Below are 25,090 nucleotides of genomic sequence, written 5' to 3'. Positions count from 1 at the left end.
GAATGTTCATATATCCCTTATATTTAATAAGGGTTAATATGGGTTTAACAGCTACAATAAGACAATGCACAATGAAGACAATTCTGTGTAGAGAGTAATTTTAAGTGCAGCTTTGCTTGCTTGTGTTTGCATTTGTTTCTGTATATATGTGTATATGTACATATAGAGCTGAATGGACCAAAAATGAATGACACGTACAGTTCTGGTGGCTTTTGGTGACACTGTTGGAGTCCAGAGCGTGATAGAACTCGTAGGCAGATCGACCAAGAAGATCTTCAGGACTGTAGCCTATCAACTCTGTAACTCTGGAAAAAAGAAGTGGCGATAAAATTAACACACACACTCACAAAATTATATAAATTGATATAATTATATCTTTACACGAGCTTAGAAATATTTCTCTTAATAAATCGTATTTATTTTAAAGCTGCCTGCGCCTTTATTTGCACTTTAAAGTCCCCGTGAACGGGAAGTTGCGATCGTTTTTACTCAGGTATTCTGACGCATTTCTGAGTGAAAAGGAAATTCAAAGGAGAAAATGAGTGGGCGTGGCTTGCGTTTTTCGCTGCGAATTGATTGGATGTGTAAAAACAGCTGTTGCATTGATTTTGAATTGAATCTGGCAGCAGACTGACAGTTGAAGGGGAGGAGTTAACGGATGCTCCGCCCATGCCGTCTAATTTACGTCATTTGAGATGGATAGTCAGATTTTAACTGAAGATTATGAGGGTACATGAATTTAAAAAAGAAAATGACCCACATTGATAAGCCATTTACTATAAATGCTGCAATATTTCATGAAAGAAAATTTCACTGGGGCTTGAATGTGTCTTTTTTTTCCATTATGTTTTTGCTTCCATTGTGTTATTAAGACATTTTGCATTCTATTTAAAGGAACATTATTTAGCCGTTATATTGTGAAAATGTGTTTTCGGTGTATTGAACTGAGCCGTATCATAAAGTTACATAACAGCAGAGAGGTACAGGTCACTGACTCTGTATTCATGAGTGTGTCTGTCTGAAGGCCTCTCTTCACTACAGAGCCTCTATTCTTCAGGCTTTGAATAAGCCACATCTGAGCCGATGGGCTTTCAAGACGCACACACAAATTAGAGCAGATGATTTACAAAATCTACGGCAAGAGTAAAATGAGGGGGAAAAACATCAAAAGCTATATTAAAATACAACAAATATGCTATACAATAAGAGCACTGGTTTCTTTCCACTGAGCATGTTTGAGACCAATTTTCAGAATAACTCTGACATCATAATAATGACCATAATTACCACTAGATGGGTACTTGAAAAAAAGTTAAATGACTCTACTTTTCTCCAGATCTCCAGGTGACAGAAGCCACTATTCAACACGTGATGCACTTTTTTTTGAGGACGGATTAATTTGTACAAAAATATATTTCAATAAAAATTGTGCAATTATATGTAATAATCTTCCGCAGTGAATAAGTTTTTATAATTTTGTTTATGTTAAAATGTTTAGTCAGTACCTGTCCAGAGATTGTAAAAAATATAATCTAATTTCAAAATAATTTATTTTCATAACAATTGTTGGTCATATACATATCATCCAAGTATTTTAGTCACTTAGCACAGATTCTGTTTTTTTGCAGCATTAAATACATCATCACATTTCTGAGAATTATGTTAAAACAACGTGTCAAAGGATCACTCAGCAGGGAAACAGGTTTAGTGCTGTACTCTTATGTTCTGTTTACTGTATGGATATCATCAATCATAGAAACCATGACAGTCAACACTCTGAATTGTGTGTGTGTGTGTGTGTGTGTGTGTTCAGGGAACAGTAAGATCTTTGTCGGATATTGTGAAGTTATGATGTAAACAGCACACGTCCAATGCAATGATCAGCTGGAATGTCCGTCACATTTTACTGACTCAATTATTGATTTATGGCCAATATATGCTGAAGATTGTGGCCTTAATTTTATGGCTTTTAGTGAGTTTGTTTAAGTGTACCTTCATAAAAAATATATATTGTGATTTGTCGAAACTGAGACCAATGGTAAAAAAAATCCATAGAAGAGTTACAAACTACAGTAAGAATGTCATATTATTCGGTCTATTTTCCAAAAAGCATCTTGTGTGTTTCTGTACATGTAGAGTAGATACAGAAATCTCACCTAAAAGAAAAGAAGTGACATTATGATTTTAAAATCATCATTTTTTTATTTTCTTCCTTTTTTCTAGCTATAAATCGTATTATGATTCCAAAATGTATATTTTTATTTATACATTTTATTTAATTTGTTTTGTAGAAATCAAGAGACATTTAACAAGGCTTGCGAATCCATACATTAAATCATAAATTAAAATATTATACATAATAATTAGTTTGACCTATTGACATTGAATCCTAAAGTTTTAACACCTTTCATAATCCTTCATCTAAATTGACTTTTACTTTCCAAACTGGCTTATTTTGTACTGTATTCATAAAAAGTGTTTAATATCAAACGTCTGCAGTATTCATCAGATGATGTGGGCTCATGAATGAGTGAAAAGTGTGTCACCTGATATTTCAACCTGTTTACTTCTACATTTATAGCATTCTAACTGTGTCGTAACACCGGTGTGTGTGTGTGGTACCTGTCATCACAGTAAGTAAACTTCATGTCCATGCTGTGGCGACTCAGAAACGTTCTGCTGTCGAGGGGCGTGTCGATGTTTGAGGGATGTGGGATGGGCTCACACATCATGACCACACAGGTGAGCGGCGGCTCTTTAAAACCGCACAGCATACGCGTAGGGCAGCCGTTGCACACCTTCAGATGCCCTGTGCAGTGCAGCACCTGAAAGAACAGCCGGTACCTTCATGAGTTACAAATAAAGTCTGATTCCAGATCAGTGCTCCTCATGAAAGAGAAGTTATTCACCTTCCAGCTGGCAGACTTTAGGTTGACGTTGCGACCGCGATTAGTGACTGTGCATTTCATTCTCATGAAGAAATCCCTCTCTGTGCTTAGCTCTCTGCCTTTCTTCTCCATGCCTGCAGATTAACACACACAGGGTCTTAGGTTAGAAGTGATCAGCAAATCTCAGGAAAACATTCTTAGCATTCCCCTTAAACTGAACAGATATCCTTTTCTATTGATTACAGCGCTTTCAATATCTTTCAATAGTTACTTATACAGTTCAATAGTTACTAACAGAGCAAAAACAGAATAGGCGACATGCTCCCGGCCGCAGCATTCTATCATAGTGAAGGAGGCAAACACCTGACACTTGACCTCAGTAAAACAGAGCAGAGAGGTTACAGGAGGCACACAAGAGGGCCAAGGGAGAACGAAAGAAAGGAGGTCAAATAAAGCGGAGCGAGAATGAAAGAGCGAGGGCTTGTAGGTTGAATAGATTTAAAAGGCATGATTGTTTTTTCTCCACATAACTAATCTTCGCTTATGAATCTGTGTGTTTGCTTTGCATTTGGCCTTTACATAGTTGTTTTTCTTATTTCGTAAAGTATGTTTTCATGAAGCGATAAGAACGTTTCTTGAGAGGCAAATGTGCAAGCTTTCAACTCCCACCAGGTCCTCTTCCTTCCATGCTAAAAGCACTTTGGTGAAATGTGTATTTAGAGGAATGTGTGATCTAATGAGCTCAGTTTGAAGCTCTGAACCCATGTGCTGCTCTCAGATCTGTAATATGTGCTTTCACACTTACAGAGTTTCTACTTCAATTCATTTGGATGGTGTGAAACAGTGAACTTTACTATTATTCTCAAACGTGAAACACAGTAAAGTTTTAATTTGCTAGTGTCAAATAGCAAGTAAAATCACAAACGATTAATCGCATCCAGAATAAAAGTTTGTGTTTACATAATATATGTCTGTGTACTGTGCATCTTAATTTTGTATTTATAAACACATACACAAACATGTATAGATATTTAAGAAAATATTTATGTTTTTATTCAGTTCACCACACATTTAAATTATATATAAAAGTTTATACATTTTTATATTTTATATTTTTCTTAAACATTTGCATGTACTGTATGTGTATGTGTTTATTAAAGCCCCCCTAATCTAGCCCTTTTACAAAATGTAATATAAATCTTAGGAGTCCACAGAATGTGTCTTTTAAGTTTCAGCTCAAAATACACCAGATATTTTACTATACTGTGCCCTACACGTCCTTTTTGCATGTGAGGAAAAACGTCTTGGTTACGGATGTAACCTCAGTTCCCTGATGGAGGGAACGAGACGTTGTGTCGAACTGACAGATGGGGTTCGCCCTTGAGAACCTATCGCTTCCGACTACTTTAGAAAAGGCCAATGAAATTGGCGAATGAAATTTGCATGATGGACTCCGCCCCCGGATATCTGGGTATAAAAGGGAGACGGCGTGCTTCATTCATTCACCTTTGTGCTGAGGAGCCTGAGACCTCTCTCGACTGCTCCAGCAGGCAGCACGCATTGTGGCATAAGGGACACAACGTCTCGTTCCCTCCATCAGGGAACTGAGGTTACATCCGTAACCAAGACGTTCCCTTTCTGTCGGTCTCTCGACGTTGTGTCGAACCTACAGATGGGGTTCCTATGGAAAACGCCACGGCGCTGTGCCGTGTCACAATCTCTAGCGAAGCGATGGTGACTGGCCTGGGCGTGTCAGACGAGAGCGCTACCGTGAAATTGTAACCTACCAGTGGATAGGTAGGGGGTCCCAGAACTTTTTGAAAGGTGGGAAGGCCCCTGCCTTCGGCCCTCACAGGCGCCTTGTTTCTTTAACAGCGAGAAGCCGCCCGGTACCGTAAGGCCACTGGGTAAGCGCTACTTCCTCAAAATGGGGTACACGCTACAGAGACCACTTCCTACCGTAGGGAGGAGTTTAGTGGAGATACCAACATGGTCTCGCCGTTTAGGGGAGAACTCATGGGAGGAATGTGCGGACTGAAGGAGTTAACCGCAAGGTGGAGGTCCACCTAGGGAAGGTCATGGGTTGCCAAGGTGGGAACCAATCATGAGGATACATCAGACGGAACCGCCCGATTGGGGGGGTTACAACGTCCGGTAGCACTAGGTCCGGATAGAGCTATGTGGTGGATAACTCAGTTGGTGCCCGGCCTAAGGGGCAGGGCTGCTCTGCCCAGCCCGCCCGCAGGAGGTGCTTGCTTAGTGATGGATGGAGTGCCTGTTCTTCAACCAGTGGGGGAAGAAGGGAGGCAAAATTAGCACGCTGACCCACCTATAGAAAAGGGGGGAAGGTACTTTTGCAGGCATATGCCCTACCGGCTGCCGGTCCTACATGTTGCCATGCAGGACGCGGGCTGATACCGGTTCTACGCGGAGGCTGTAGAACCTTGCGAAGATGTTGGGCGTAGCCCAACCCGCAGCTCTGCAGATGTCTGCCAGAGAGGCGCCCCGAGCAAGTGCCCATGAGGAGGCTATACCCCGGGTGGAGTGAGCTCTCACTGTCAGTGGGCACGGGAGGTCTTGGGATCGGTACGCCGTCGTGACGGCGTCCATAATCCAGTGCGCCAATCTCTGTTTGGAGACAGCATTCCCCTTTTGCTGACCTCCAAAACAGACAAAGAGCTGATCAGAGCTCTTGAAGCTCTGCGTGCGGTCTAAGTAGAGGCGCAGTGCGCGTACTGGACACAATACGGATGGGGTTGGGTCTTCCTCCCCGGTGGGGAGCGCCTGCAAGTTCACCACCTGGTCTCGAAAGGGAGTGGTGGGAACTTTGGGCACGTAGCTAGGCCGGGGTCTCAGGATAACGTGAGAATCACCGGGCCCGAATTCTAGGCAATAAGGGGACACGGAGAATGCTTGTAGGTCCCCTACCCTCTTGATGGAGGTGAGCGCCATCAGGAGAAACGTCTTCATCGTGAGATGAGAAAGAGCAAACATCTCCCAGGGGCTCGAAGGGGGGCCTGTTGAGGCCCACCAGGACCACATCAAAGTCCCAAGAGGGTATGGAGCGCGGACGAGGCAGATTCCGCCTTCTCGCGCCCCTTAGGAACCTGATGACCAGGTCGTGCTGTCCTTGAGACTTTCCAGCAACTGAGTCGTGATGAACGGCAATGGCGGCTATATACACTTTCCGTGTGGATGGGGAGAGGTTAGTCTCAAGTCTCTCTTGTAGAAAGGACAGCACGTTCCCGATCGAGCAACTCAGCGGGTCTTCTCTTTGAGAAGAGCACCAGGACGAGAAGAGACGCCACTTATAGGCGTATAGCCGCCTAGTGGCCGAGGCCCTAGCCTGAGTGATGGTCTCCACCACCGCAGGGGGTAGGCCACTCAGGATCTCCTCGTCCAGTCCAGGGGCCAGACATGGAGGTTCCAGAGGTCTGGCCTGGGATGCCACAACGTGCCCTTCCCCTGGGAAAACAGGTCCTTCGTCAGGGGAATCGGCCAGGGGGAGCTGTCGTCAAGAGCATTAGCTCCGAGAATCAAGTCCGGTTGGGCCAGTATGGCGCAACTAATAACACTTGATGCTCCTCTTCCCTGACCTTGCACAGGATCTGTGCCATGAGGCTCACTGGGGGGAAAGCGTATTTCCACTTGTCCCGTGGCCAGCTGTGCGCTAGAGCATCCGTGCCGAGGGGAGCCTCGGACAGGGAGTACCAAAGCGGGCAATGGGTAGTGTCTAGGGAGGAGAACAGGTCTACCTGAGCCTGCCCGAACTGCACCCAAATGAGCTGGACTCTCCGCAAGGCGTCAACTGACGAGAGAGCGCGTCGGCTGTCTGGTTCAGGTCGCCTGGGATATGTGTGGATCGCAGGGAGGGGATCACCTGTTGACTCCAGAGGAGGAGGCGTCGGGTGAGTCGTGTTAACTGCCGTGAGCGAACGCCACCCTGGCGGTTGATATACACTACGGCAGTTGTGCTGTCTGACTGGACCAGCACGTTCTTATCCTGCACGAGAGGTTGTAGCCTCTTCAGTGCAAGTAGCACAGTCAACAACTCTAGGCAATTGATATGCCAGCGCAAGCGGGGGCCCGTCCATCGCCCCGACACTGCGTGCCCGTTGCACACTGCACCCCAACCCTGCAGGGAGGCATCTGTCGTCACCACGACGTGCCTCGTAACCTGCCCGAGAGGGACCCCTGCTCGTAGAAAGGTCATGGAAGACCAAGGGGTTAGGGTGCGTCGGCAGAGAGGCATAACTACCATCCGCCTGCTGCCGGTGTGCCACGCTCTCCAGGGAACTCGACTCTGTAGCCAGTGTTGGAGCGGTCTCATGTGCATCAACCCGAGTGGTATCACCCCCCGAGGATGCCATGTGTCCCAGGAGCCTCTGAAATTGTTTCAGGGGGACCGCTGACTGCTTGAAATGTTCCAGGCAGTTCAACACTGACTGGGCATGCTCTGTAGTCAGTCGCGCTGTCATGGAGACAGTGTTGAGTTCCACACCGAGAAAGAGGATGCTCTGCTCAGGGGAGAGCTTGCTCTTTTCTCGGTTGACCTGTAGTCCCAATCGATCTAGGTGCCGGAGCACCAGGTCCCTGTGTGTACACAACAGATCTCGCGAGTGTGCCAAGATAAGAAAGTCGTCGAGATAGTTTAGTACCCGCACACCTCTCTCCCTGAGGGGAGTGAGGGCGGCTTCAACGATCTTTATAAAGACTCGTGGGGAAAGGGACAGACCGAAAGGGAGGACTCTGTACTGATATGCCCGACCCTCGAAAGCGAACCGTAGGAACGGGCGATGACGAGGGAGAATCGAGACATGAAAGTAAGCGTCCTTCAGGTCGATTGCCATGAACCAATCTTGACATCTGATAGACGTCAAGATGCGCTTCTGTGTGAGCATCCTGAACGACAGCTTGTGCAGGTGCCTGTTCAGGGTACGCAGATCTAGAATGGGGCGCAACCCCCCGTCTTTTTTGGGGACGATGAAGTACGGGCTGTAAAACCCGTTGAACATCTCGGCTAGAGGGACGAGCACGATCGCTTCCTTTGCCAGAGGGGTGGCGACCTCGGCCCGAAGCACGGGAGCATCCTTGCCTCTGACTGAGGTTGAGAGGATGCCCCGAAACTTGGGCGGGCATTTGGCGAGTTGGATCGCGTAGCCGAGACGGATCGTATCCCGTAGCCACCGTGATGGTTTGGGAAGCTCTTGTCAGGCTCCCAGGGACCGAGACAGGAGGGCTAGGGGTACGATCTGCTTCATCGACCTCCCGGGGGTGGTTCGACGGCTGGCAGTGCGGATCCCTCGCCGTGGGGAAGCCCCCAGGGAGGAGATCGGCTCTGCTGATTTACCTGCCTGGCGATGATGTAGCACAACGCACCATCGATTGAGAGTGCTGAGGGCTGCTGATTATCCTCGACATTGGGTCTCGCCGTGACGTAACGTCGAGTTGCCGAACACATGTCGTGTAGAGGGTGAGAGCGGCTGTGATAAACACCCAGAGAGAGAGGAAACTCTTAGAAGTGGGCTGTTGGGACGGGGCAGGAACCGTCCCGGATCTACCAACCAGCGATGGAATGGCTGGGGTCGGGCCCGATGGTATTCTCGATCTCCCTGGGGTCTTCCCATGAGGGCCGCTTCGGCTTCCACCGCGGCTGCTGACGGGGTGGTGGTCTCCTCTTAGACGTCTTCTTCCGGGGGGCCGCCTGAGTGGGGGTGCCAGAGCCGGAGGGCATTGAAGAGGACCAGGGCTGCTGGGAAGCAGACGGTGCACGGGATCTCAACGGCCGGCCGGCATATCCTCCCCAGCCGCGATTCGGCTTGATAGCCTCTGTCTGCTTCTTTACTGTCGAGAACTGTGGCTCGACAGTATCACCGAACAGCCCCCCCTTGCGAGATGGGTGCGTCGAGAAAGCGGACTTTCTCGGCATCACTCATCTGTGCAAGGTTCAGCCAAAGGTGTCTATCCTGGACCACAAGTGTGGACATCGCCCGACCCTGGTCGCCTGTAGTGCGAGGTCGGTGGCGGCGCGGAGTTCCTGCATAAGCGCTGGGTCAGTCTTACCCTCGTGGAGCTCTCTCAACACCTTGGCCTGATGGACCAGCAGGATGGCCATAGCGTGGAGAGAGGAGGCAGCTTGGCCCACAGTAGTGTAAGCTCTCGACACCAGAGATGCCGAAAACCTACATGCTTTGGACGGGAGTCTAGGTCGAGCCCCCCAGGTGGCCGCACAGTCCACCTGGGGGACATCGACGTATCCTCTAGCTGCCCCACCATCGAGGGAAGAAAGGATGACGGAACTAGTCTGATGTGCACGCGCTGAAAGGGGGCGTTCCAGGTCTTACTAAGTTCCTCATGCAGTTCCGGGAAAACACGGCACTGGGGGTGGGCGCGGCTTGGAGCCGCCCTCAAACCTGAGGTACTATGTATCCAGCCGCGAGCGTTGGGAGAGGCAGTGTGGTGCACTGCAACCCAATGCCGGCGGCCGGGGAAAGCATGGCTGACATTTCGACGTCGGCTTCTTCCTGGGCTCGACCCCCCGAGGGAGGGAGCTCCGAGGAATCGTCGGAGTCAGATGCCAGTAAGTCACCCTCCAATGCTGCAAGGGACATCTCATCATCATCATCACGCACCGTTTCCGAATAAGTGGTTGAGGAACAAGACAGTGGGACGAGCGAGACAAGGTGCGAACGGTCCGCGAGCTAGTGGCTGACGGATTAGGTTCACAGTAATCCTCATATCACCCTCGCTGCTTGCTGTAGCAGATGGCAGGGCCGTAGCCACTGCTGTCACGGAACGGGAAGCAGACAAGGTGGTGGCTGAGTCCCGTGGGAACACAGCTACCCGTGAACGCAACGCCTGAATCGTCAACCGCCCACAGCACGGGCAGGATGTATCCACAAAGGCTGCCCCAGCATGCTAGAAGCAGACCTCGTGTCCGTCCCCCTCCTCGATGAGTGTGTTGCACCCACGAGAACAGCGGGACATGCCACGCTGGAGAAATTTGCTCTTTTAGAGAAAAAAAACTTCTGGAACTGCCGAGATGCCCAGGGGAAGTCGCCACAGGAAGGGACAGTCCGCTGCACCACGTCGTAAGATTCCAGCAGTAATTCGGCGTAGAGTTTGAAGTCTCAAAGTCGATCATGTGTGAAGGCTCCGAAGAATAAAAGGTAAATGAATGAAGCACACCGTCTCCCTTTTATACCCGGATATCCGGGGGCGGAGTCCGGCATGCAAATTTCATTAGCCAATTTCATTCGCCTTTTATAAAATAGTCGGAAGCGATAGGTTCTCAAGGGCGAACCCCATCTGTCGGTTCGACACAACGTCGAGACACCGACAGAAAGGGAACAGGCTGTTTTCGTGTATGTCTCTTTAAATGCAAATAAACTGCTGGTCTCCGCCCCCTTTCCAGCAGAAAGTGCAGGGCTGTGTGAGCCGGTGCTTCCAGTAACAACAAAACTGAAGAGAATGGTCATTAAGCGAATGAGAAACACTGTCTCATCTTTAAAAACCAAACACATTGTTTTGTATAAGTGAGAGTACATAAGACAAACGCGTTATTTGTTTAAAAACTGAGCACGCTGTTTTCTGAGTAAATGCACAAATGCGGTACGTCTTTAAATCCAGCACATTGCTCTTATAAGTGAAAGTTAACATGATAAACGCATCATATTGGTAAAAACTGAAAACATGCTCTCTATGAGTGAATGCACAAACGTGTCATGACTTTACAACGTGCACATTGTTTTTATAAATGACAATACACGGGACAAACGCGTCATATGTTTAAAAACCGAAAACATGACCCATTATGAATCCAGCATTTTTCTAACATTCGATTGTGAAGCATCCCGGTGTGAAGTGACTTCATCTGATGTCTTCTGCACATTCCGTTGAGAAATAAAACTAATCCACAGCGTCTTCAGCGGCTCAGATGTCGAGAGTAAATGAAGATTTATGTTCAGTCTTGCATCCAACAACAAAACACCTTGTTTGTTTACAAAACATTCTTGTAGCTCACTGTAAGTAGTCCAGCGTGAAAACAATGGTGGACAGTGTACCATGAGTCCATCAGCAGTCATAGGCAGGGCTCAATCAATGTGACGACAGGTGAGAGAATGCCAACAGCTCATTCAAGAGGACAGTTGAGGTTTATTGGGGATTTAAAAAAAATGTATGGGTGGATTTTTATCATTCTAGGGTGGTTCTGTACACACACTCCTGACACACAGATATGCTCAGACAACATTTAAAAGTGCATTTTCTGGATTAGGGGGTCTTTAATACAAAATTAATATGCACAATGCAAATTAATCACGATTAATCGTTTGACAGCCCTATAATCAATGTAAAAAAAAAAAGTGTACAATTTATTTAATTTGTATTTCTATGAAAAATCTATAGATCTAATCTAGGCACACTTTTAGACTTCTTCATGTTCTCCATTTCTCCATGTCTACTTAACTGGACATTCTGTGTCATTCTCAAATGTGTTTGTCTACATATAGCAGAATTTAAGGGCACAGTGCTGAATAAAGACAACTATCGAAACTTTGTGAGAAACAACATACCGGCTTTGAGGCTGAGGTTCTCACGGATCTCCTCATGGTCACAGGGGTGAGTGAAGTCGAAGATACTCTGCCCTGTTAGTTCCACCTATAACCAAAGAAAGAAAGAAAGACTGATGCTGTTATTTGATTGAACATCAATTGCCGCTTTTCCTCACACGGGTGATTTCACGCTGCTGCCAAGAAGATGTCCAGGTCACATTTCACCACAAATAAAATGAGTATAATGACAATTAATCTTATTTTAACACTATTAAAAGCCACCGGAGACATTCCTGCTGATGAACAGACATAATGGATCGTTTACTCATCACAGTCTATCTGATAACACATTGATAACAGGCTGTAATTCTGGGAAACAGCAGCCATGTGTGAGCAAGCAATCATTAGATAAGTGTACGAGCCAGAGGCTGAACTTCTGCACGAGTATGAAGAGAGCGACACATCCTTCCACCCATACAGGCCTTGAGGGATGTGCTGTGGTTAATAATGGCATTTCATCGACCTATGATTAAGTGAACCCAGAGGAAACGTACACTATGAATGCTAAAGAGATCTGTCTGCGCTGTAACTTTAAAAAGCAACATGTTATAATGTTCATTTTTAATCAATAAAAATGTAAAAGTACAGAATGGAATTTTACTGTTCGTTGACATTCCTTTTCATTTTCTCACACTCCTTACATTTGTATTTTTTTATTTTAAATATATACTTTAGAATTAAATATATATTTTGTTATACATTTCATTTTTATATCTGTTCTTTACTTTACCTTCATCCTATACTGTAGTTTATATTTTAGTTCTATTTTATTTTATTTCTTCAATTGTAGCATTTTACTATTACTCGGTTGACAGTGCTTTTCGTTTCCACCTACTCCTCACATTTTTTGTAAATATATACTTTAGATTTAAAATATATTTTCTTTCACCATTTTTTTTATTGTATTGTATTTTATCGTAACATGTTACCTCTTTCTGTATTGGTATTACTACTGAACAAAAAACATCCTGAACCAGACTAAGATGATTTGCTAGATTTATGTGGTTTAAGCTGGTCTAACTGGTCTGGAAGCTGGTCTTTAGCTGCCAATTTCCCAAAATCCCTCGAACCAGCCTGACCAGTCTGAGAGGCAGGCAAATCATTTTAGTCTGGTTGAAACTGTTTATACAAACAGGTTTTGACACATTTCACTAAAAGTATCCATCCGTACCGGTGTGAGGCCCATAAATTTGTTGATGTTTTCCGATAAGAAGATCATGTCTCCATCTGATGTCACCACGGTAATGAATCCGCCCAGTGATTTCAAATACCAGCTGTCCATCATTCTGTCCATCTTTGACGTCTCTGTGACACGGCCTGCAACATAACACAAACACCAGCTTCATCATAAAGTACATGTGTGTGTGTGTGTGTGTGTGTGAGTGTGTGCACACTCTCCATCTTCTTCTGGCTCTTAAATCCTTGGCTGAGGTCCAAAATAAACAACAGCAACTTTATCCTGTTACTCTGAATCCTCCCAACAACACTGACCTCTGTTCTGTCACTGCCCAACACACACACACACACTAGAGGGTGACACGGGAGGGGATTTTCAAACCTCTCCCGTCCCACTCCCACAAAAAATCCTGTCCCATCCCAATCCTGCGAAAAAACTGGGGAAAAATCCTGTCCTGTCCCAAGCCCAGAAGAATGACGCCCATTCCATCCCACTCCAGTGTTGTGTTTTTTTTTGTTACAGCAAAAAATGCAGTACAAATCACTGCATTCCCAGTAAAATCCAAAATATAGTTTTTATGTGGTTTTATAGAACTGAAAGCTAACTGAAAGTACAGTCATCTGCTGTTCAGCCGCTTGGTACGAGCTTCCGCCGCAACGGGAACCGTGTCTGAGAGATGCTGCAAAAGTTGCAACGCGCACGATCGGTCAAACATGTCTGTCTAGCGCGGGCCCTCGCACAAATGCTCCCACATGTTTTGAGGACAAACAGGGTAAATTTCGGGAGAATATGCAACCATTGTGGCCGAATTGATAAACAAGACCTGTCGTCGTTGAGGCGTTCGATCAAGCGCAGAGAGTTGAAATGTTCAATTTGGAAGAGAGCGCTCAGCTCATCATAGCATTTTTTACTGTCCAATCACAGCGCCGCAGAGACGGGACAAATACCACACCAACCAATCGACGCATTGTACTTGTACAGCTGCATGTCTTTATATAAAGCATCGTATCATAGCTCCTCGGCTTAAACGCTGTCAAATGCGCCTGCCGTTATCAGCTGCGTAAAAACGATTCCCAATCCCGCCCACTCCCGCTGAATTTCTTTCCGGTCCCGTCCCAATCCCGTGATTAATAGTGATTTTGTTTCCGTCACCTGCGGGATTCCCGAAAAAATGTCAGCCTCTAACACACACACCAACATGCACTACAAATACCCAGACACCCACAATGCCCTGCTGTTTTGATGATACTAAATGTGTAGAGTCTGTCAATTTAAAAAGACAGCCCCAAGCAGTTACCTTATGTGCGGAAAACCCACATCTGGCACAAACGTTTGAGTGGAGGTTGCGCAATCCAAGCCGATTGTGGTTATGCTTCTATGAAAATCATATGCACTTTTGGAAAAGTACATAAACTTACACGGAGCAAAGCAAATATGCAGTATACATAGACACAAGCATTGCTGTTAGGGTGTCTGATTTCACCTATGAAAAGTTATGTGAATATGTAATACTGGATAGGGTCCAAACATTGAAAATCTTTGAAATCATTGAAATGTTTTTCTTGCTTCTGCTGACATTCATTAGAAGCTCTTTGGAAGATTAAATCCACATGTTGTGCAAAACCTGTTGATCTGGGTTTTTTGCCATGCAGATTCTGTGCAAGATATTAACCAAGCAAAAGCACTGGCATATTATTGTAAAAACATGAAATGTAAAATGTGATTTTTCTTACAATTTTCATGTGTCATGTGTTCATCCAACAGCAACCACATTGCCGGTGGATGACTTTGTCACTCCTGAGGTTTGATTTTGTTGAAATTCAACAGACACTGAACTGGAATGGCCACAATACATCTAGAAATTCTGATGTGGAATGGTCTCTTCATTTTTTCAGCAGCTGTATATTCACCTTATATTAAAAAATAAATGAAATCATTGGACGATTTAGAAAAACCTAAATGTTCCTGCTGGTAACGCTGAGACATGGAAGGGATGGCAGACTTTTCTGAAATACTGTAGATCTGGCCGAGGTTCAGGAGGGAGGTAGAGTCAACCGGGACATGGAGAACACGCCGGCTCCGCACCGGGGGGTCGGAAGCCTGTGATTGCTCCAGTGTGCTTCCTCCAGATAAGAAACTTTCTCAAGGCCCATTGAGAGCCCAGGGCTGGATTCGGGCCGAGCCCAGAGACCGTGGCCCCAAGAGAATGAAGGTTACGTCTTTGAAGGAATTCTTATGCCACGGCTTTCATTTTGAAATGAAACGAAACTGCACCCAAATTTGGGATTAGTGACTGACCATCTGGGCAATTCCATGAAAATGTCAACCTTACCGTGACCTTTACCAATGGTTTTTACTGTACTAACAGCACTGATATCAACATTTGGTGGTTCAAATACACATGTCAGGTGTCTCTTCAAAATTTTAAAGCATTTGTTTTAATTTTAGTGCATGATTTTTCATAGTCAGGTAAGTGCCATTTTCAGGATTGTCACATCCATAACGGTCCATATTCCTCATAAATGGACACATGGAAATTAAAATAAAGTAACTATTTGATGTTCTATAAAGAGGCATCCCTTCTCCTTTCATTGGGGATTATTTCTTCAGGTTTGTGCATTTTAATTCACAGATATCCTACAAAGTTGTCCTTTTTTGTCACATCCACAACGCTTGTTTATTTGCCTTTTTCAAAATAGAAAATTTGCTCAAAGACTGACATTTTTCTGATTTTTAGATTCATCAACAAGGATTTAGTAAAATATAAACAAGACGGTTCAACATATTCAGAACAAATACATTCTCTGAGCATTTTTATGTCACGTCCATAACGCAAAATGTCACGTACATTACAAGGAAATTGACCATCTGTCAATGTGAAATCAACTGAACATACAAAATAAAAACATGGTGCTATATAGAACTAAAAGTGGTTCTTGGCTCGTAATCACAGGGGAACCACTTTTGGTGCAATATATGTAACGGAGGCCAGCTAGTGAAGAGCTGTGCAGTGTGTAAACCTCACTCCCCGACCAACAGAGACGCTCTAGCGACAGACGCTAGAGACTGTGGTCTTTAGCCTCCTCGTTAGAGCGCCCGTCTCCCATCCGGACCGACGCCGGTTCGAGGCCCGTGCAGAGCGGGGCGAGTAGGACCGGTTACATATAGAACCATACTTTGGTGCTTCAGTGGTTCTTCAGCGGTTCTTTGGGATGACTGAGGTGCTAAATAGAACAACTGAAGAACCATATAGGTTCTTTATATGGAAACGGTGCTATATAGCAGGTCATCCCAAAGAACCGCTGAAGAACCACTGAAGCACAAAGATATGGTGCTGTATAGCACTTAAAGTGGTTCCCTATGATTACGAGCAAAGAACCACGTTTAGTGCGATATAGCACTTTTTTATATTGTATGATTTACAGACAAAAAGGTATAAAATCTGTCACAGGGGTAGTACCTTTTCAAAAAGTACACGTTTGCGCCTAAAGAAAGTGAAAGTGAAGTGAAAATGACCTATTGGTCAGATATGGTGACCCATACCCGAAATGTGACCTCTGCATTTAACCCATCCAGAGAGTAGTGAACACACGCACAGCAAGTGGTGAACACACGTACACCCGGAGCAGTGGGCAGCTATCACTGCAGCGCCCGGGGAGCAAGTAGGGGTAAGGTGCCTTGCTCAAGGGCACCTCAGTAGTTACCCGCCGGCCCTGAGAATCCAACCGGCAACCTTCTGGTCACGAGTCCCACTCTCTAACCATTACCATGTACCATCCCAGTGCCAGGTGCACAGTTTTTGTACTTTTTCTTTCAGTGCACTTTGGTAAAAAACAAGCACTCAAAATTTTAGAAACAGTTTTGACGTAAACATTCACATAAATCTAAAGACCTCTGACCCTTAAACAGTAGGCCTATGTACTGGAGGAAATGGCATCTCATTCTGAGAAATGTAATTCCTCAACAAACAAAAGGCAACGTCAACTTCCCACGTGTCTTTCTCAACCCTAAAAGTGACATACAATCCAGTGATCATCTTCACGGGTTAAACGTAAAAAATTGTACGAGTTTGAATAGAATAATTATAGCAGTTATAGCAGCGGTGAGTCATAGATTATAAAGAGATGGTATCTGCCCAAAGATCGGTTTCATAACAGGTGTTTTCGAGCCGCTCACGGACGGAAAGAGAGATTCAGCGGGTGAGTAAATCAATGAATCTATATCAGTGCATAGGGGAGCGGCGATCTTATGTAAAATGTGTTTCCCATGCACCCTCAGCGTGGGTATAGTGATGTTGAGAGGAAAAGAAGGGAGAAGAAGGTGTGGCGCCAGTGCTCGCTTGTGTTTTGGCTGGCTTGAGATGAAGAACGCCAGGCTTAAAGAAAGCACCAATCATGGATCTCACAGACCAGCTGATAACATCTGATGTGTCATCTCAAACTGACAGGGCTGCCTTTCAATCTCTTTCTCTCTCCATTTCTGCATGTACCATGCACCTGAACACTTGACTTTCAAGTCACTTCAAGTCCAAAGCTTCAAAAATGTTACTTCAACCTGAACGGAAACCGACTTGCACCGGAGGCAATTTACAGTAGCGGCCCGCCGCAGGCAATACTGCGAGCTAATTCTGTTCTCTGTCGTCCAAACACAGGGAGGAATGTCGAACGCAGGGGATCCTTTTGTCCAGATTACGGAAATTCTAATTTTATAATCAAGACACACAAACAATACGAGCACACTCACATCCTTTCGCCTCCTCGAGTCAAATAAACTTAAAAACAAAACGGAGCGGTGCAGAGAGCACTTAAAGGGACAGTTCACCCCGAAATGACAATCCTGATTGTTCTCACTTTCGTGTTGTTTCAAAACTGATGTTTTTTTTTGTGGAATGCAAACGAAAATATTTTGAGTAATGTTTTTTAATACAACAAGTGTTAGACAGAAAGGTGGGCCGTATGACAAATATATAGGCTTAGAAGACTTGAAATATAGTGCATGTCACATGGACCATTTTTATGATAAAATAATTAAAATAAATTAATAATTATAATAAATTAATAAATAAAAGAAACTTGAATCAAAGTGAATTAAACCTGTTTTATGTACTATTCAAGTTTTTATTTCATGCAAATTCATTCAATGTCTTTTGTGTGTTTCAATCCAATCAGCTTTTGCATCAGTGGTGGTTAAGTTAAGGCCAAGGGGTTCATTAATGCTTTTTAAAATAATAATAATAATTTGTTTTTGTATGATTCACACAAGTCATAGGTCTATTATTTTGTGGTGAACTGTTTCCTAACACAACATCTATACAGACACACACGTTCATATTTTCTGATGCTTGTCGTGACCGTTGACTCTGTAGGTTTTTATTAAAATTGATATTTTCATTGTGTTCTAGCTTTGATTTATAAGATTAGCACCTACAGCCACACATAATTAACCCAGACAGTCTTACAGCAGGTTTAATATTCACTAACATAATTATAACCGTACATAAAGCGCGTGCCCGTTTGATATAATACAACAATAACTTTAATACAGACTGACAACACTAGCACAATGTTTATTCATGATCTGTGCTAATGATGGTTAACCTCGATAAGAGAATATGATTATCAACATGTATTTGTACAGCGCTTTCTACTTTGACATGATACAAATATATAAATAGAGCAGGGTCCATCTGTGTTGTGCTAACAGCAGCACTGGAGGCACAAGTTTATAACATTTTATGGAAATGTAAAAATAATTCTGTAATATTAAAATGAATGTTCAGTATTCACTCAAAAAAAAAAATGGTGCTATATAGCACTAAAAGTGCTTCTTGACTCGTAATCATAGGGGAACCACTTTTAGTGCAACATAGAACCATATTTTGGTTCTTCAGTGGTTCTTTGGGATGACCGAGGTGCTATATACATAGAACAGCTGAAGAACCCTACAGGGGCTGAACAAGTTCTTTATACGGAAACAGTGCTATGTAGCACTTCGGTCACCCCAAAGAACCTCTGAAGAACCACTGAAGCACCAACATATGGTGCTATATAGCACTTAAAGTGGTTCCCCTATGATTACGAGCAAGGAACCACTTTTAGTGCTATATAGCACCATTTTTGTTTTGTTTTTGAGAATAATATGATACAGGGTTTAATTTTGAGAATAAATGTAATATCCTAATATAAACGATTAAATAATGAAAATAAGTATTATACAGTATAACATTTGTATATAATTTAAAACAAATAATATTAATTTAAATGTATATTAATGTTCAGCCGTCCAAATTTTGGACACACTTGCATTCATGTATATTTTGACCGAAAGACCTATGTGTGATTCTTAAAATTTGTTTACATATTTACATATTGTTATTTACATATTTACATATTACATATAATACATATTTAATTTTTTGATAAATGAACAGTCAAAAAGTACGTACATTTAAAGTGCACCTCATGATGGGTGGTTTCTTGGAAGAAGCTCAAATGTAATTATAATTTAATTTGAAGATTAATGACTTTACAATTACCTTAATGTGTACAAAACAGTTATAATAACAAAGTATGTGTCCAAACTAGTAAAATGTATAAATATAATCTAATATTTGAAAACCTCTTATATATTCATTATATCTTGTTCTATCTTAAGACACTCAGTTGTCATTTAGCATGTGAATGAACATATGAACATATGAATATTAAAGGAGCGTAATGGCGCCAGGCCCTGGTGTTCTACATTTAGACTAGATTATAAGTATGTGTTTGCTTGGCAGCCTCATAGATAGGACTGTCCTCGTGTGATTTTCTGCGTCTGTATGTCTCTGTATAACACACCTGATTCCAGAAGTTTACGTGTCTGCAGGAAGCTGATGGCCAGTCTCATGATGGACGCTTTGTCCAGGTGTGAGCTAATGCTGTGTGGGAGGGGCAGCTGGTGGGCAAGTTCATAAAACACCTCTGTTTCTTTACTGCGCCTGCAGCGCGCCGCATCTCGAGACTTCTCCTTACGACGCTCTGAACTGCATCTACACACAGACAGAAAACAGAGAGAAATAATGAGTAAGCGCCATTTAAACATTACCTGCTTATGTAACACCTAATGATGAGTGATTTGTTATAAGCGGTTTATTTACAACAGCAAAGCTCAAGTTCTGAGTTTGTTTATGCAAATACATTACATCGCACAATATGTAAATCAAACAATAGATAAACAAATTTAGACATGTGATAAAACCAGTGTTGTTGATTTTTTGTTATGTTGGGGGGTATTGTGCTTCCTCAAATGTCTTCAAAATTCATTAAGAGATTTAAATGAAATCATTAAATAGAAATATCACATTCAAATGTTTCTTTTTATATTTTAAAATGAATATGTTTATATTTCATGTTTAAAGTCACTGTGAAATCTAAACAAAAAAATCATCGCAACTTTCGTTTCATGACGACTTTAATATAGTTTCAACAGTGACAACATAAACAAACCTTACTGCGCATGCGAAACTTCCGGTACACATTCGCAAACAATAGAGTGCCTGAAAATTATTTCTGATAACAAGCAAAAGAAACCGAGAAGAACTGTTCCAAAAATCTCTCCAATATTTTGAATTTAGATACCAACCTCAACCGCTAGATGTCAATGTACCATACGGTTTCTTTAAATGCGACAAAACTAAAGGACCCATTCAACAAATTGTTTATTTAATAAAATGAACATAAACAAAATAAAAAAAATTCAACAAATCGTTTATTTAATACAATCATATATCATTATACAATAAAATAATAATACAAATTAATATTAAAGGCGGGGTAACCGATTTCCGAATTAAGCTTTAGACAACTGAGTCGGGCCGAGTACCAAAACAACCTTGTAGCCAATCAGCAGTAAGGTGCACAGGACGGACATTAGCTGAGCCGAGCGCTGACAAAAGCGAAAGATGGGGGTAGGGGTGTGTTTGTTTTGGTGATTTGAACATCAACAACGGCTAAGAGAAATCGGACACCTCATAAAACTAGCCAAACACAGACCGGCCCCAGCGCGCGCATCCGATGTGTCCCGGTTCGGTACGTTTTCTATACAAATCAAAAAGGAAGAAATGCCAGAAAAATGTCCTTGATTTTTTTCACATTTTTATTTATTAAAACTAACATCATAAAGTATGATTTTTTTAACTTTGATCAATGAGCTATACTTGACCCATCTTCTGTGGTGATTTCAGCTATTGACACACTGGGGTGATGTCGGCGTAAATGAGTTGACATGTTTGAAGTATTCCCGCTAATGTAGCTTATGCGACATAGTGTTTTTATCCACCACTCTCTACCCATCGCCCTCATAAAACCAAAGTGGTCCCAAACACCAGTCCTGTTGGTTTTTGGAGGATCTTCTATTTCTGGTCTAGTAATCGCATTCACATTAGTAGCCATATTGCTACGTGCTAGTCCAACATATGCCTGACTGGAGTAACGGTTAAGTGTAATTGTGTTTTTCTTTGGGGGTGGGTGGGAGTGGCATACAGCACGTTGCCTTTTACTTCATTTGGGTTGCCTTGTTGAGCGAAGTCGCACTGAGAACATCATATTTCACACACTTTAAGCAATTTTATTTCATTAGTCAAATGAACCGTTCGGTTTGTAATGCGTTCCGAACCGAAAGCCTCGTACCGAACGATTCAATACGAATGCACGAATCGTTACACCCCTAGTAGGCGGAGCTACGGGCATAACAGAAGTAATCTACATAAATCAGGCAACCTGTCATGGCACTTTATACATTATTCTCATGCTTAAAAATACCCACATCTGTCTTTCCTATCATAAATGTAAAACAAATGCAGTAAATACAGTTTGCATTGAAGTGTGTGTAAACAGAGACACAAACAATCACACATTTGTCTTCACTCTGAGTGTTTATGAGGCTTCAGAGAATAACAGTCTCTATGATAGTGCCTTTGATAGTCTTTCTCATTCATCACAAGCCGCAGATTCACAAACCGGACCCTAAAAACTGAGGCCGTGGAGAACAGCCCAGTGTCCCAGTGGGGGGCATGTATTGCTGCGCTCCCACTATGTCCATGCAAGGCTGCACGGCTGCAGAACAGTTTCATTCCGCCAACCTTAAATATATGCTATTGTTAAATATTTGACCACAGTGGTCCTGACAGAAATAACACCAGTCTTAATAAACCCTCACTTTCCTGAATTTGATGAGAAATGGACATATGGGCCATGCATTATATTATCCGTAATCTATAAACCAACAAACCAGTAAAATAAACAGTGATACAGTTTTGTGCTTTATTTATTCTAGTCAACCTGAACTTTCAGTAGAGGATGGGTTACCATAGATTTCAAGTGGGACATTCCTGTACACTTAAAGACAAAAGTGAGCACAGGCTTAAGTGCTTATGGGAATTATCTCTTATACATCCTGCATTTAATAAACAAAAATAATGCTCCCGAATTAGAACACATCTGCTCCATGATGAGCAATGATTTACTGGAACTAGAATTTATTGGTTATTTATAGTTATTTGTTTATGTTAATCAGTTTATTGCCATACAACCAGGGCCAGTGGAATATATTCCCTCAATTTTATTGGGCTGCAATAAACGTAATAAACTGTAGATGGACTGTCAACGTTAACGCGTTAACACATGCGATTAATTTTTTTTCTGATTAATGCGTTAAAATATTTAATGCAATTAACGCAGCATCCATTTACTTTGCCATTCTTTGTCTAGCGTTACATTATATAATCAAGCTCTTTTTCATGTAAAGGCCTTTAAACCATTTAAGCGTGATTTGAAACAGTTGCTTTGTTAATGGATGAGATAACGCGTTCAGTAAAGATAGACAGCTTCTAGCTGTGGGATGCAGCACAAAGCAACGCAACAGCGGTCTAGTCTGGTGTACACATGGGCTAAAGGCTGCGTCAGTGAATCTCTGTCAGATAGCACGCCAGTATAAAGTTCTCTTTCGTGCTTGAATGAACAAAACCACACAAGATTATGCCAGAAAGCCTGTTTTGTCTAGCATTTTAATAAGCACAGAAGCGTCAGATCTGCGTAGAGTGGCAGCTCTTAAAGCTACAGTTTGTAAAAAAACGCAGCTAGAGGGAGCACGATCAAAACAACAAAAATGCCGTAGCTTGATGACGCTGTCAAGGAGCGTGGAATGATGGGATCTGTTGTCATCAACTCCACCAATGATGGCCATCAATCAGACGGGAACGAGAAATCATGTTAATGGATGAGGTAAAGTAATAAAATTTTATAAATGTTGCGTTTGATGACATCATTTTATTTCATTATAATGAATTAGACCCGAGTAATGTAAGGTTTAAAACTAAATTGTTAGTCATAGATGGTACAGTATTTGTCCAAAACGATGGTGTGATAACACTGCGTAGTTTTAAGTGTTCTAATCAATCAAAGTAAAAGTTCTTTTGAACGAACCCACACTGTTGTCATGCGGTTTCTATGTCAGTAAAGGCGGTAACAAAGGGTAATGTGGATGTGACGCTATTGACAGGCAACTGCACGGCCCTGTGTCACTGTTTAGAATGCTGATTTTATCAAGATTTACAAGTAGTTTTGAGATATTGTAAGTACTCAGCTGAACAAAATATATAACACTGGCCTAGTGGTTTTTGGATATTTTACTCCAAAATTGTTACAAACTGTACCTTTAAAGGGGCTGCATCCTCAAACCTGCTGAGTGACTCCTGTCATTAATGTTAATCAAAGAAAATAGGAATTCAATGTGTTATGTAGCTTTAATTCTATATTTAATTTAGGATTTAGCATCAATTTATTTATATTTCCTACCTGTTAGACATGATAGCTCTCAATTACACTGTACTTCAATGTTAAACGGCTATAATCAATGTTAAAAAAAAGAAAAAATATTCAATTTAATGGAGACATCAGTTGCAGTCATACTATCAGAATGTTGACTTTCATTCATAAAATGATGTTGTTAAAGAAATCTGTTGTTTTACATTAATTTGGAGATTAAATGTCAAATTATTAGAATGTAAAAGTATATTTAAAAACATTAATGCTATGTGCGATTCATCGTGATAAATCACAGAAAATGTTTGATTAATCAGATTAAATTTTTAATCGATTGACAGCACTAAATTATACCATGGTCTGTGTGAATACTCGATGATTAGCTGGAAGGTGCATTAAAACCGTTTAATGCACAGGTAGGTCCAGTCAGTTTGATCAACATTTGAAATTAACTCACAAAAATAACTGTCATTTTCACCTGTCTGATCAAAAATTGCACTGTAAACATCAACAACAGCTTTAACTTGGCAAATGACCATGGATTTTAAAGGATTTTAATGCAATTTGCGGAGGCAACCACCCAACGCGAAGGCCTCCACGTTGTGCATTAAAATCCTTTAATGCATGGCTAGCAGTGGATTATCCCTTACATATACTGTATACCTGTATGTAGAAATAATTATATAACATTTTTATATTACATATAAAAACTTGTATTGACTTTCATTTATCACCACACAAGCAATGCAGAATTATTTTCCATGACATTCACATGATCTAATACATAAAGATGAAGATGATGCCAGATGATCAATAATAATAAATTAGGACACCTCAGGAGAGAAGCGCATCACTCAGACTTGTGGTTTGCGGGTCGCTTCAGGGGGTGAGTGATTTCACTGTAATTGTGGCATACTACAGCCCCTGTGGCCATGGAAGTACACGGATAGACCAACACCCAAATGTTTGACAAGCACGTAAAAAAAATGTACCACTCTATTTTTGCTAAACAGACTCAGTAAGTCTTTTGGAGTATTAAATACATTAGACATGCAGACTGGTTTGAACCCTCTGTGTGTCTAACATCCAAAAACATGTTAATTTTGGCGAAAACACCAAACAGTAGAACCCCGTTACGCTTTATTTGAGCCTTAGGACCATTCTGAATAAATATGTGTATGCTATAGCCATTTTTTGAGGCGTTTTAGCAAGAGATGCACCGATATGTAAATTTTGTCCAGTAACGATAAACGATAATTCTTTAACATTGGAAGCCGATAACCAATATATTGGCCGATATACAGTATCTAAAAAATAATATAAAATTCCCCAAGACTGAAACAAAAGGCAAAAAGTGGACAATTGCTTTTATTTGAAAACATTGACTGCATAAAACAAGGTAACCATTAGTTCTCTTTTTTTTCCACTGAAAATAACTAACTAGTTAAAGCGGAGCTATCATGCTATGTCATGCATTCTGACTTCTTTACACTGTTAAACGTGCTGGCTTCTCATGCTTAACATGGTCAACTTGTTAAAAAACAAGTTGGACGTATGACGTAGTATTTCTGTGCGTTTTCTAATTCTATTTCTTTTATTAGCCCATTTTAT

At 42.3% G+C, this 25,090-nt stretch overlaps 1 protein-coding gene across 1 annotated transcript in view; it reads right to left on the bottom strand.

Annotated features, from left to right (window-relative positions):
- Positions 1-25,090, bottom strand: part of epas1b (endothelial PAS domain protein 1b) — a 50,917-nt gene that overhangs the window by 10,496 nt on the left and 15,331 nt on the right. The window contains exons 2-7 of the mRNA XM_057341995.1: positions 19,517-19,707; positions 12,672-12,817; positions 11,462-11,546; positions 2,910-3,022; positions 2,623-2,825; positions 199-305 (exon numbers count right to left, since the gene is read on the bottom strand). Coding sequence (XP_057197978.1) covers positions 199-305; positions 2,623-2,825; positions 2,910-3,022; positions 11,462-11,546; positions 12,672-12,817; positions 19,517-19,707 — 845 coding nt within the window. The remainder of the gene's footprint in view (positions 1-198; positions 306-2,622; positions 2,826-2,909; positions 3,023-11,461; positions 11,547-12,671; positions 12,818-19,516; positions 19,708-25,090) is intronic.

This window comes from Triplophysa rosa, linkage group LG9, assembly GCF_024868665.1.
Source record: "Triplophysa rosa linkage group LG9, Trosa_1v2, whole genome shotgun sequence".
NCBI classification, from domain to species: Eukaryota; Metazoa; Chordata; class Actinopteri; order Cypriniformes; family Nemacheilidae; genus Triplophysa; species Triplophysa rosa.
Note: the sequence above shows the minus strand (reverse complement) of the source record. Positions and strands in the feature narration are given on the sequence as shown.